At 37.1% G+C, this 14,488-nt stretch overlaps 1 protein-coding gene across 1 annotated transcript in view; it reads left to right on the forward strand.

Moving 5' to 3' along the window:
• Positions 1-474: 474 nt before the first annotated feature.
• LOC116824001 (desmoglein-4-like) overlaps positions 475-14,488 on the forward strand; it is a 34,821-nt gene continuing 20,807 nt past the window's right edge. Inside the window, exons 1-7 of the mRNA XM_075061964.1 lie at positions 475-522; positions 9,866-9,901; positions 10,332-10,460; positions 11,235-11,390; positions 11,571-11,718; positions 13,860-14,023; positions 14,300-14,434. Coding sequence (XP_074918065.1) covers positions 475-522; positions 9,866-9,901; positions 10,332-10,460; positions 11,235-11,390; positions 11,571-11,718; positions 13,860-14,023; positions 14,300-14,434 — 816 coding nt within the window. The remainder of the gene's footprint in view (positions 523-9,865; positions 9,902-10,331; positions 10,461-11,234; positions 11,391-11,570; positions 11,719-13,859; positions 14,024-14,299; positions 14,435-14,488) is intronic.

The following is a 14,488-nucleotide window of genomic DNA, read 5'->3' on the forward strand; positions in this document are numbered from 1 at the left end:
TATTCCTAAATTTAATTATGTGCCTTTAGTCTACTGGCAGTAAGGAGAAATCTTCTAACTGCATTTGAAGTGATCAGTTAACATTTTAAATATTTATCATGCTGTAACTTATAAGGCACTCGATATCTTCCCAATAAAGCTTGTCTTTTCTCTTTAAAATGGGCTCCTTGGTATCCAGCAAAGGGTTTTGTTGCAATAAGAATTAAGGTGTGTCTCTAAGCTTTTACCTGGGAGCAATAATGATGTTGTCAAGCGTTTCAGTTGAGACCAGCCCAGGATTTTTGGGTGGGGAAACAGACTCTGTTATACACCATCTTCAGTGCTTCCTTCAGAGGGAAGCAGAACACCTCCAGAGCTAGAGTGTAAGAACATCTAGTGAGTGTCTTTTTACACGGACATCAAAGTGAGGGGGGAAAGGGAACAGCAGGGCAACCACAACTCACTTGGACTTGTATCTAAGAGTAAGCAGATGCAATGGATTGGCTCCCCTTCAGAACAACTGCTGTTCTATTCATTTTAATGGTAAGTAGAATTTTAAAACAATATTTGTAAGCTCTTTTAATGTATGTCAAAATCCTTTTCTACAGATGATTATATTTACTGCTGCCTCTACTTTTAACTACATTGAAACTCATATTAATCAATAAGGCAATTTTAAATATTGTGCATTAGAAACTAACCATTGCTTGTTTTCAACTGAATCTTTTAAAAAGCTTCTGCAAAAACAGCCCATCTTTAATTTTAATGTTATCAGAATTATTTCTTTTGAGTATAACTGTACCCATTGTATCATTCTGATTATTAATGCATGACTTATTTATAATAATAAATACTTCTTTACAAGCTGCTTTCTGTTATTATTATTATTATTAATATGTTGTATGTTTGTCTTCGTTTGTGCAGTGTATCGAGGAGGGGGAAATCCAGCATTCTTTAAAAAAGAATGGCTAAGATTACTTGACAATAGATCAAACCCTATAGTCTATTCAGGCAACCATCCCCACCTCCCATTTCATTAAATTCAGTGGAGGTTTTGACTGAGTAACAATTGCAGGATTTGGCCCATTATTTAATATTGCAAGGAACCATCACTGCTTGGTACATTAACGTAGTAGCATTAGTGTATAAAAGCAGAGAATAAAGAAATCCTTACATTGGAGGTGTTATTCTCTTACTGTGTTTTATATTATTGCAAAAAAAGGAAGCGGTTCTTGTAGTAAGGCAGAATTGTTGTGTAAGGTGTAGGCATCAGGAAGCTGAAATTAACTAAAACCAGAGAGATATAAAAGAGGATCACAGAGGATTCTGTGAAGATCTGTTCTGGTATCATATTCTGTTTTATTGGTTTGGGATTTGTTTTTCATAGTTTATTTTGCTTTTCTAGAATTAAGGACACTTATAAGGCCCTAAAACCTAACAAGAGTAGATTCCCTGTATAATGGTTTGTTTTGTGGAGTTTGTTTCACACAATCTATACAATGAAGTGTACGCCTATATTAACTTTTTTAAATAATACTACTAACAATGTCTAACAGATTATTGACATAGAATTAAATAATACTGGGGCTTATTTTGGAAAGATTAAGGAAACCTTAGGTCTTAGCTTTGCATTCAGTAAAGTAGAACCAATCAACATGGGCAGCGGCCAAGTGAATAATTTTAGGGCTTGGCAAAAACCAGACAAGGTTATGATTCAGATTAGTTTCTGCTTGTTTAATGCAACATGCAGGTCTCTTCCAGGTCTGGAATACTGTGTGTCATAATAACAATTTTAGCCTTTTATTCCACATTATCAGCATTAGGTAAGATGAGGTTTATTAAATCACATGGTAATAAGTATTCTTCATGTTTGGAACTTCAGTGAACATAAACTATTACTGTACTATAAATTACTGTCCATTTGAGTGCACATTTTACTGTAGAAAAATAATCTCTTTCAACACTGTAGAACTTTATTTTTTTTAAAAAAAAAATACATAAATGTTGCCATAGTTTTGTGACTGAGTCAGGATTTCAGTTTCAACCAGGAGAAGTGAAAGCTTATATAAACACTAACCACATTTTGGCAGGTGTTAGCTGTATGGATGGTCATTATGCAACGATATCAAGTACAGCCATTGGAATATGTCTTTCTCTTGTCACAGAAGGACTGGTCAAATGTTCATAGCTGGAATTTACCAGGATCTTATTTTAATTCAGTCTCAGTCCAAATGTCTAAGAAAAAGAGACTTTTTTGTACATATAGAAGAAGAGAGATTACCATATATCCTCATTCATAAGTCAAATATTTTTGGTTAAAAAGTGACACATGAAAGAGCAGGGGTCAGCTTATAAAGGGTATACACCACAATATGATGATTTTAAACTCTATGGAATCGTTGAATTGAATATCTAATACATTGTCATTTTGTTTACCTGGAGCGTTCACAGGTACAGAGCCCCTCAGCTCCCAGTGTCTGTGGTTTGCCGTTCCCAGCCAATGGACCCGCGAGAAGTGGTGCTTCCCGCAGCTCCCATTGGCTGGGAATGGCAAACTGCAGACACTGAAAACTGAGGGGCTCTGTGCCCGTGAACGCTCCAGGTAAACAAAATGTCCAGACCCACTAGTGGCTTACCCTAACGGGCCAGGAGCCAAAGTTTGCCAACTCACCCAAAACTCACATTGATTTAGAGGTTAGGTTTTCCATCTCTTTTCTTCCTTTTTTAAAGAAAGACACTTATGTGAGTGTATATTTGATGGTGGATTAGCATATTTTTAACAAATTAAGCTAAATAAAAATGCTATAGAAATATACACCCTGTAGTATTCTGAATGCGTTCTGAAATGAAAATCTTATTTTACCAGAAACAGACTGTGCTCTGCAAGTATGAAACTTTTAGTACACATTTCCCCATTCGCGGGGCTGATTCTGCAACCCTTACTCATATGACTTCAAAGGCATTACTTGCATGAGTAGAGGGTGTAGAACTGGATCTTGTTTGTTGTACTTGCCCAGGCTTGTTCTGTGGAAATTGTATGTTTGATTCAATATGACTCATCTCCTTCCAGATACCATGTGATGGTCAGTTTATAACAATCTTAAATTCACCACCTCTCTTGCTTGGCCACTTTTTTTCCATATATTTTCTTTACTTTCTCTTCTAATTGCAAAGATATGGGTTTCATTGTTCACTCATAATTTGGTTGGATAATTACAATATGCTGCAGGGGCCAAACCCTCCCCTTGGATATGCCTGTAGAACACCCACTGACGCCAATGGAAGCTGCAACATGTATCCAAGGGAAGACTTTGGCTTTAGGAACTTAGGCCAAAGTTTTCAAAGTGTCTAATGTTAAGTACTTAAATCTATATTTAGTTTACTAAATAAAAGTGGACTGATTTTCAGAGATGCTGAATGGAAGCTGTGGGTTGTAAGCACCGCTGGAAATCTGGAAAATTTTATTTAGGAGCCTAAATATGGATTTAAGTACCTAACTGACGGAATTCAAGTTTGAAAAACAATTGTCCTTAGAGCCTTTACTTGGGTTAGTTCTCCATTCATTTTTCGGATGGTTAATGTCAGTTAAGAAATGGAACCCCACCGAATTTCTATGGGATTTGGCCTGTATTATTTATCAGATAAAGGAGAAAAAATCCTGATGACAAACTTGTTAAGGTGTTTAATTCCATGAATACAAATGTTTAAAAGTGAATGAAGTTTTGGGCCTCATTCTGCTCTCATTGCAGTGGGGAGTGTAACTTCCATTAACGTCAGTGTGACCAGGTTGAGAAAACATAGCATGTATAAGTGTCACGTTCAGCTTCCAATATATCACGGAAAGCATCTGGTCATTTTAAAGTTAACATCATCAACAACAACTACCAGAAAAGTCATTGTACAAAGTTTTCCCTTAAAAATGAAACTATTTGTTAATTACAGGACAACGAGTAAGCTAACGGCAATGAGAAATATGCTTTTCTGTTTTGATTTCAATGATACTATGTGGGTTGTTTAAATATGTAGGGGGAAAGTTCAGTCCTAAGCTTCAACCCGATAGCTCAGTATTTAGCATACAGTGGTTTGGTTTGGTTTGAGTTTTTTTATGGTTGAGTTACAGAACTCTGGAAATAGACATTCATGAAAGGAAGGGTTTGTTCTCACAGGTCTTTACTCAGTGAGAGTTTTGGCTGAGTAAGGAGTGCAGTATATGACCTAAAGTGCTGACACAAACATAACCACAATGGCACAAGGATGACTAATATATTGAGTGTGAGTGCCCAATACTCCTCCCAACGAGATCAACAAATACTCCCCTTGACTTCAAAGAGAATAGAATCAGGCCCTTTAGGAATGATGTTGGGAAACAGGGCAAAAAAGGAGTTATGGGCATGTTCAGTCATTTGAATGTGAGTAGGTGGAGCAGGGAGGATTCCATAATTGTGTATTGTAATATTGCTTGGCAGTCAGCTAGTGATTAGTTAATGTCTGTACATTGCTTTGAAGATGCAAAGCGCTATATAAATGCTAAGGGCCTAATTCTGCTCCCAGTTATGTCAGTATAAATCTGAAGTAGCTCCAGTGACTTTAATGGTGTTATTGCAGATTTTTCTCCACTGCCAGTGGCACAGGTCTTTCGTATTATCCTACTGAATTGCAAAGCTTTGAGACAGACTAAACATAAACATGTTTAAGATTGTGCCAATAAAGATGATTTTTTTCAGCCTCGCATCCCCCACCCCAATCTAGCAAATACTTCCCTCAAGTGCCTACTCACTCTTCTATGGACTTCCCTTCAGCAGGAAGTCTCCCACAGGCTCATGATCTGTGAAAGGACAAAAATCTTGATGGCACTCTGAAGGGAACCAAGGCTCAACCCCGGAGCCTTCCAGCAAAGCTATCAAGTTTTCCCCTTTAATCAACTTCCCACCTGCTCCAAAATTCCCCACACCTTGTACCCTTTCAGAAGTGTCTGTTTCTGAACATGTAACAAAGCAACGGCTGAATAGATATTACAGCACTTAACTCTGTAGATGTTTGGTGTAATAGACCAAATATTGATATATCTCCACAAACTTCCTGTGTCACCTTGGGTAAGTCATTTAGCCTCTCTGTGCCTGAGGTCCCCATCTGTAAAATGGTAATAATAGCACTTCCCTACCTCCCAGGATAAATATACTGTGAGGATAACTATACTATAGACTGTGAAGAACTTTGAGATCTACTGATGAAAAGCACTATACAAGAGAGCATCATTATTATTATATTGTATACAGACTTCACATTCATCAGCTCAATGTGTACTTGTAGCACGAGGACTCTTGACTCAAAAAATAAACATTTCCTAAGCAGGAGATCCTCCATCACCCACAAGTAGTGTCAGGGCTTTTTTCTTCTGTAGAGCAGCCACTAGAGGACAGTGGTGAAGCTAATCTTCCCACTCTCAAACTGTGAATATGGAGTATAGTTGCGTGAAATCCTTCTCTTCCCCCAACAGTTCCAAGCTGCACGTTCAGAACATTCCCAACAAGTTGGGGGCCCAAGAGCAAAGGAAAAATCTCAAGTGTAAAACTTGTATCTGTCATGACTTGCCAGCTGTGTTATCTACAGGTCAGGCAAGGCTGAAAATAAAGATTTTATGAAGATTCATAACCTTAAAAATTAGTACTTAAGATTTTTTTAGTAGCACAATTATTGTGCAGTGGTAATACTGTATCCTTAACACAACCCTGTGATTATCCATTTTGAAGAAAGGAATTCCAGTGAATAGCTTAGAGTATGTGAATATATGGAATATAAGTTACAGTGTTGTATCTTATAATATACACCAATTAATACAGACACTGGACAAGATTCACTAACTCTTGTACACCTTTCTGGGCCAACAAGGTTGCTTGCATGCCGGAGGTGATTTCATCCTAAGGAAGGGGAAGCAGTGAGGCTACCAGCACTGTCTTTTAGGGTTCCATTTTAATTCCCAAATGGGGCTGCACAGGAGCTCTGCCAAAGGAAGCAACTCCTAACAGGCGCTGAATCCGTGCCATGTTTGGCAGGGTTTTTCCTCATGCCCTTTTCCTGGTGGTGGGTGTAATTTGCTTCAGACTATCCCTGAGTTGGGTCAACTCTGCATTGCCATCAAAGCAGGCTTGTGCCTGTCAAGCAGACTGCAGCCCTTTGTGGGTAGAGTATCCTCTCCTCCTCTCTCTAAGTGGGTAATAATTATGCCTGAACTCAAATCCCATTTCATAGCTGAATGTTTAAATTGTCACCCAGTGTACATTTTTAGATTAAAAGCGAGGCTAAAGCTACTAGCCCATCAGACCATAGCTCTTTCTTTCTAAAGAGCCACTCCACATTTATAGTTATCCTTTCATGAGAAATACTGGTCTATCCTATTTAGGTCTAGATTCTGCCCCCGCCCCCACTCTCATGACCACCTCACAGTGAATAGTATCTTATTCTGTGAGTTAAGTCTCTCTGATTTCAAGGCGCTACTCAGCTTAAATTCAGGTGGCGAAATCTGACCCATAATCAATTCTCTTCATCATGTACTAATAAATTGGGGCCCGACTGTACAAGCTCACTCAGTGGTACGCGGTCATGCAGACAGTCCCACTGATTTCAAGGGGATTACTTGCGGTCCTATTACTTTTGTAACTGGCCCCCAACATTCATAAATGGTTCACAATATGGCCAATTACAGTCCAGGGGACAAAACTGCCATTTGTGAACGTCATTGCCATTGGAGATGAGTGATTTTAAAAAATAAATAAATAAAGCAAGCGGTATTAAGTGACCAGCTTCTGACAATACGCTCATTCAGTAAATCGTTGGAGAAAAATGTTTACAGGAAGGATGCATGAGTTGAAGTTACCATGGGCTACCTAATAACTTCTGTGGCAACTACTATTTTTTATCCTCCACAACACTTGACATAAAATCCGTTTGTTTAAAATGCAGAGCAAATGAAACTGTGGTGACTTACTGCACAGTAGTATATACATATGTACACTGAGTAATGGGCTTGGTAGCAGGACTTCAGGGAAGAGAAGGCTATAAAAGATAGCCAAGAACGGTGAGAAAAGAGAAGGTCCACAACTCCATTCAGCCACTCATATTCGTGGGCCTTTTCAACGCCGAATGGAAATCAGGCTCTGATCCTGTAACACTCACATTAGAAGTCCTTTTTCATGAAAAATATGCAGAATCAGAGCCTAAATTCATAACTGATACTGTGAACTGATAATTTTACGGTACAAATTGCACTTGTACACTATATTTAAGTGTATAGTTAGCTAAACTAAGTTGTATTTCAAATTTTATTTTAAAAAATGGCTCTTTCCTCCTGAGCTTTTTGTCATCTTAAAGCAACTTCACATTGGATCTGATCCTGCAATCTTTACTCACATGAATATTTTCTTACTCAGGGCTTGATCCAAAGCCCACTAAACTCCATGGGAATCTTTCCATTTCCTTCCCTGGGCTTTCCATCCAGAGCTTAATCTCTTTGACTTCAATGGAAACATCCATATAAGTAAGAATTTCTCATATAGTTGGATATTAGGAAAAACTTTTTCACTAGGAGGGTGGTGAAACACTGGAATGGTTACCTAGGGAGGTGGTGGAATCTCCTTCCTTAGAGGTTTTTAAGGTCAGGATTGACAAAACCTTGGCTGGGAAGATTTAGTTGGGGATTGGTCCTGCTTTGAGCAGGGGGTTGAACTAGATGACCTCCTGAGGTCCCTTCCAACCCTGATATTCTATGATTCTATGATATGATGAGTGGCACAGAGCATATCCCCCTATTCTTAAACCAAGCCAGTATATTGGCCTAGGTATGAACTTTGGAATGAATCTAGTAAGAACAATTGCAGCCTTTATACCAATAAATCTCTATTATAATGAATCTGGGACCTTGTCTTGTAGTCCTTTCTTTGAGAAACCCACTCTGACAGAATCAGATCAGGCCAGATAATTTTTATTTAATTTTGTTTATGCACATTTAAAGAAGAGGTTTAAATGATGGTTCAGCACTTCTTTCTCACAACCTTAAAGTGGACCCAGGCAAGATGGAACTGTAAGTGACTTGTTCAAAGTCATACAAGACAGTAGTAATGCCAGGACTTGAACAGGAGTTGCCTTTACTCAGTCCTGCGTTTTTTACAAATACTGTAATTCACACCACCCCTGTTATGACAAACATCTAAAACGGGATGAATTATTGAGAAAATTAAGATGGTCAGCTCCTTGTTTTTATTGTAAACTAAAGTTTATTTATTATATTTCTTAGCAGCCCATTTTACAGAGTCTAGGTCACTAGACAGCTCCATTCGTGCCTATTTATAAGCCAGTTATTACAATGTTGAAAACTTTCTTTTAATTTTAGAATCTGATACTAAAAATCTGGTATTGTCCTATTTCTAGAAGAAATGTTATGTCTAAACTACACAATGTGTAAAAAGTATTTTGATATATATTTGACTTTTGATGGAACAGTCATTGTTTAGATTATATAAACCCCAAATTATTTTAATATGTAAACATTGGTGAGTGATTAAGTTAGGTAAAGGACTGAAATAAAGATGTAAAGAAATGGAAAATATTAATTGTGGTGTTATATGTTTTATATGTGTGGTGGATTTAAGGCTGGAGAATGCAAATTGATGCATCAGGAGGAGGGAGGCTTAGCATATCAGGCAAGTCCCATAATGATTTAAGCCCTATATTACCCATAGATGTCAATGATGTTATAGAGGGTTTAAATCAGTGAAATGCTTGACCTTTGCTTTTTATTTTATCAGAACATCTTCCATAGTTAAGGGAAGAAAAGGAAGAACTTGTGCAACTCCTCCTGTTCCCTGCAAAAACCACCATGATCTATTGAAGGGATTCATTTCCCATACAGGAAATAAGCCATACTTGACTCTTAATTTTTTTACAGAAAGAGACTTTGTTGAAGGATGGAATAAACTGTCCTTGACTTTTTCTTGTTGTTCTCTGATAAGAAATGACAGCACTAGCACTCCTTCTTCAGATCAATTTAATTTCTTTGTCCCTCTTGGCTTTGTGTTCCTTTGATTATTTTTTTCAACAAAAAAACTAAGCCCAGAACATTGTTTGTAGCATTAGGACAAAATTATGCTCACCTTATCCAGCCAAATATCTCCACTGAAGTTCCTGTTCCTGCTGAAGTAAATGGCAAATCTCCCATTGACTGAAATGGGGGCAGTGTTGGGCCATTGGTTGAATAGTTTCTCTGGCTACATCACAGTTCTTAACTGGAGTATTTACATTCTGAAAATATTACTATTTGTGAACAAACCATTTAACACATGCTCATAAATTGTCTATTATGAAATTGCTCCTTTAATCCAAACTTGAAAAGAAATCTGGGTAAAAGTCACACTGATGTGAGGACTAACATAAAGCCCTCCATACCATTTAAGCTCCACATTGAAGCTGTACAGAAAAGGCACAGAAAGCAGTGATGGTAGCAGGCAGGAGAGAGGGCATGTGTCAGGGGAATGCCCAAGCATTGATAGCAATTCAGCAGCCTCCTCACAAAGTGTCATGGGTGTGCTATGGTAGTACATGAGGGATGGGCATTGCTGTAGCCCTGTGTCCTAATGGCATGTAGAGACTGTGTTTTGCTTTCTCAGTCCCACATTTTACCCACTTAAGATTACTCAGGCTTTTTATAGACAAAAGGAATTTCATCATCTATGCACATCTCTTTTCAGGATATATCTACTTATTTCACAAGCAGAACTCCTTGTGTGGAACACACAGATTGAGTGCCTAATATGGCTCAGTACATTTTTCTTAGATTTGTCAGTGAAAGATATCCAATCTTTGTATGCGACTAACTGTATTACTGTATTTGCAGGTGCTCTTGGATTTCAGCATTGGATTTCATGTAGAGGTAATATATTTATAAAAATAGTTATTATTAAAGAGCAGACTTTCTGAGCAATGAAAATGTAACTATCATTAAAAATGAAAGAAAAAATTGAAAGGTTTTTGTAAGCTAAGATATTTTTGGACCATAAAACCTGAAAAAAATACTTAAATGTTGACTTGCTAAGGAAAGAGATCTAGTCCTGCAAACGCCTAATTTTATTGAAGCCAGCGGACTACTCACATGAGCAAGAACTTGCAAGAATAAGGATGTGTAGGCTTAGGCTCTGGGACTATAAGTTTTATAAATAGATCATTAGTCTATACTAATGTTCATACTGTTTACTATCCACTGTCTTCCATACTTTACACTGTTAAAATCCTACCAGTCTACATTAGTTACAACTGTATTCAGACTGCTTGTCATAGTGACCCTGGAACTCTTTCTACCTAAGGTGAAAGAATGGAATGAAAATGGCGTGGCACAATGGAAAACCTTCAGAAGACAAAAACGAGAATGGATTAAATTTGCTGCAGCTTGTAGGGAAGGAGAGGATAATTCAAGGAGGAATCCAATTGCCAAAGTAAGTGTCATTTATTGATTAGAAAGTATGTTGCAAAGAAAAACTGATAAAGCTAGAGACTTAACTGGGCTAACTGGTGGAGACTTGGAAATATAAATTTTGCCTAGAATGTCCAAAAGAAAAAAGGTAGAATAGGAGAGGGAAGGAGCTCTAGATTCTACTGAGATTACCATACCCACATAAGATCAGAAAGTTGTGGACTAGACTGTGGTACTGAGTGTTCTTGGGGCAGTATGGAGGCCTCCTAGAGCACAAGTGGAGCATGAATGCTGCCCCATTTTTTGGGAAGGGCAGCATACATTCTGTGTGATACCAGCTACACTATCACTTCATAATGGTGCTCTCTTTCCCCATCCACTTTGAGGAATCCCTGAGAGCAAGAATTGGGATAGTGTCTGACTAGTGTGCAGGAAGGCAATGGGGCAGAAGAGCAGGAGGGTCCCAAAGCCCAAGCTCCAGCCCAAGCCCAAACGTCTACACTGCACTTTTGTAGCCCCGCAGCCCAAGCCCCGCAAGTCTGAGTCATGTGATGCAGGTCAGCCATGGGTGTTTAATTGAAGTGTAGACATATCCTGAAAGAGCAGCACTGAAAAGCTCTCTAAGTGGCTACATCCAGCCCACCATGTTAAAGAGAATTCTGGCATAATGCAGTCTGCGGGGCCCATGAGGAGAGTAACTGAGAATTCTGTAAGGCTTTGTGAATGGAGAAGCCATCATTGGTGTTCTCAGTAAACTGAGATAAACATAATATTTTCCTTTTGTTTATTGTTATAGATTCGATCAGATTGCGAAGAAAATCAACCAGTTATATACAGCATCTCTGGAATAGGGATTGATCAGCCACCTTATGGGATCTTTGTTGTTAATTCAAGAACTGGAGAAATTAATATAACATCAATAGTTGATCGAGAGGTGACCCCAGAATTTGTAGTAAGTGTTGTACAATCCATTTATTAACACAGTATATTCTCCTTTCTTTTTCATTTCATACCTTCTTTTGATGAATGCTGACAGAGAGGGAGGCGAAGTTTCAATTAATAATTATTTTCAAAATTTGAGTTTGTTTCTTCTTGTTTTAAATTATATATATTTGTAATCCTCTTTATCCAGATTCGCTGCTTTGCTAAACATGCACTTACTGGTAGAGATTTAGAACAGCCTCTTGACCTTCGAGTCAGAGTTCTGGACATAAATGACAATCCGCCAATCTTTTCACAAACAGTGTTTGTCGGATCTATTGAAGAGAGCTCTATGGAGAGTAAGTAACTATTTTGTGCACATATTACAGCAATTGTCAGTAGCCATAGCAATAGTGGAGACTGCAAGACAATTGCCACATTTTTTTTCAGCTGCTCATAATGTTCTCAAACAAATTCTTTTCACATTCAGAAATTTTTAGGAAAATGGGTTCTTTTTTTCTTTTTAAGTTTGGTTACTTATTTGTGAGGGTAAATATATGTATAAATAATACAATTTTCCCCATTTGTCTTGATCTGAAAGTATGTGTTTGTATAACTAAAAATGTGGCTGACGTTGGCAACTGCAAAGTAACATCCTAATACGGCAAACCTTTTCTAAGTACAGGGCTTACTAACAAGATAATTCCTTCTGACTTTACTCATTGAATAATCTTTGTACAAATCAGTAGGATCATTGAACTGAATGGGATTATAAAGATTACTCACATAATTATATATTTGAAGATTCAAAGCCCTGACTTTGTGATAACCAATACTGTGACTTAAAACCAAACTGATGAAAACCACTTACTACTTTTTAAATTAAGGACACTTATATTTGGCAGAGTCCAACTTTTATATTAGAAGAATTCCAAAACGTTTTTCTGTTAGGCCCTAATCCTGCAAGTTACTTCACATGCCCTTAATTTGTAATGCTTTTTTAAGAAAGCATTTTTTAAAAAGTAATTGCTTACCGTGACCAGGTTTAGCCATAAGTAGCTGACACAATGTTGGCCACAACTTATCCTTGTCTATATAGATCCCAATGTTATGGGAAGCATCATTTAGTTAGCTCAACTCTTCACAAGTCATATTCTAACATAAGGCAATTTTGCAGTGAAGTCAAGCCCTGGAAGTCAATAAATGAAAGTAGGAGAGTCTGCTTTTTCTAGCATTCTCTCCCCTCTTATGAAAAAGGGACATATTGCCATATCTATATCATGCACCAACCAGGAAACTAGGGGACACCTAATGGCTCTGTCAGTTCCCTTTCCCCTCCTTGCAATCCTTAAGTGGGTGGAGAGGATGGTTGAGAGCAAAGTGGTTGTTTCCCTTCACAGCTCCACACTATGTGCTATAGGCCTGCTTAGGGAAATGAATTCCTTTCAAATGCCCCGATTCTTTTCCTCCTGCCTTGTCCCTTTGCACAAAATGATGCCATTTGTTTAACCATATGATATCAACATCCATGATAACATACAACCACAAAATTAGTGAATTTCCCCTACTTATTGTCATATATTCATATTTTTAAAGGCTCGAATGAACCATTGTGATTATTTAGTCTGACTTCCGGCATAACTCAGGTCATAGAATTTCAAAGTTCATCTACTTTAACCATTGAGACTAAAGGCAAAATTTTATCCCATGGAAACTTATAATATAGCTGTCCAGTTTAAAGCCTTATGAGTAAAATTAACTCATTTGATAGATTCAAATATGGAAGCATGTTTTGGTGTACTTAATACTGCAAAGTAAAAGTGATATACAAAATTCCAGGAAGGCATCAACATAAACTACTGAATATGAAGACGTTCTCCAAAAAAACCCAGCGTGAAGTCTGATTTTCATGTTTTCATTAAAACAAACTTTTAATTTGTTGTTACCATGTTATTCTAAACTTAAATGGATGTTTATGCAGCCTACATATATATGTGAGATCAGAATACAATTTTAAAAATATAGTGTGATTATATGTGCAGTATATCATCTTTAACAAACAACACAATAATTAATTTATTGTGAGGTTATTTGCTGGCATTTCAAAATACTAGAGTTGCCAACATATATCTTCATCTTTAAATAAAAATCACTTAATGTGGGAAAAATCATAAATAGTTACAATCCTAATTTTACCTTTTTAAAAATTCACTGATTATATTGGTTTCCAAACCCCTGCTTATCACATCTTGATAACCACTTCCATGGAGTGTAAATGATGTTCATGATCACAGACCTATAGATTTCACTTGGAATAAGTACAGCCACTCTTTTACTAAATTAAGTACTTTCTATTATTTTCTTAGTAAATGAAATTAAACATAGTTCCTTATAGGTAATATAATTCTTGTGTTTTGATGACTGCTCATCTTGCTGAGTAGTTTAAATTAACAAAATAGAGCTCTTATGCCAATTTAAGTGATATTGTCTTAATTCCTAGCTACTCTGGTGATGAAAATAATTGCCATGGATGCAGATGAACCAAATCACTTGAATTCCAAAATTGCCTACAAGATAGAGAGTCAGGAACCTGCTGGTGCATCAATGTTTATTCTAAATAAACATACTGGAGAAGTTCACATAGCAAATTATCTTGACAGAGAGGTAAAAGCTTCAATATGTTAATATTCAGTCTGAAAGAAAGTGTGTGTGTGAGAGAGGAGGGGAGAGAGAGTAATGTATTTAGTGTTACAAAAGTGAAATAAAAGATTGAAAAGGCTTTATTTTTTATAATACATAGATACATTATGGGTTTTTTACTGTATTATTGCAAATATTTGTATCTATAACAAATTGGTGTATTTGAAAAGAGCAGCAAGAAATTACTATTCATTATGTTTTAACTTGTAAATAATCTGTTCATTTTTCTTTCCAATTTAGCAATATAGCAGCTACTCTCTTGTTGTGAGAGCCTCAGACCGCGATGGAGCTCCAGATGGAATCTCCTCCCTTTGTAATTGTAATATTAAAGTTCTTGATGTCAACGATAATTTCCCAACTCTTTCACAGAGTTCAGTAAGTTTTTTTTTTCCCCATCAAAAGTAACATCACTAACATTTCTATGCCTAA

This window comes from Chelonoidis abingdonii, chromosome 2 (assembly GCF_003597395.2).
Source record: "Chelonoidis abingdonii isolate Lonesome George chromosome 2, CheloAbing_2.0, whole genome shotgun sequence".
NCBI lineage: Eukaryota > Metazoa > Chordata > Testudines > Testudinidae > Chelonoidis > Chelonoidis abingdonii.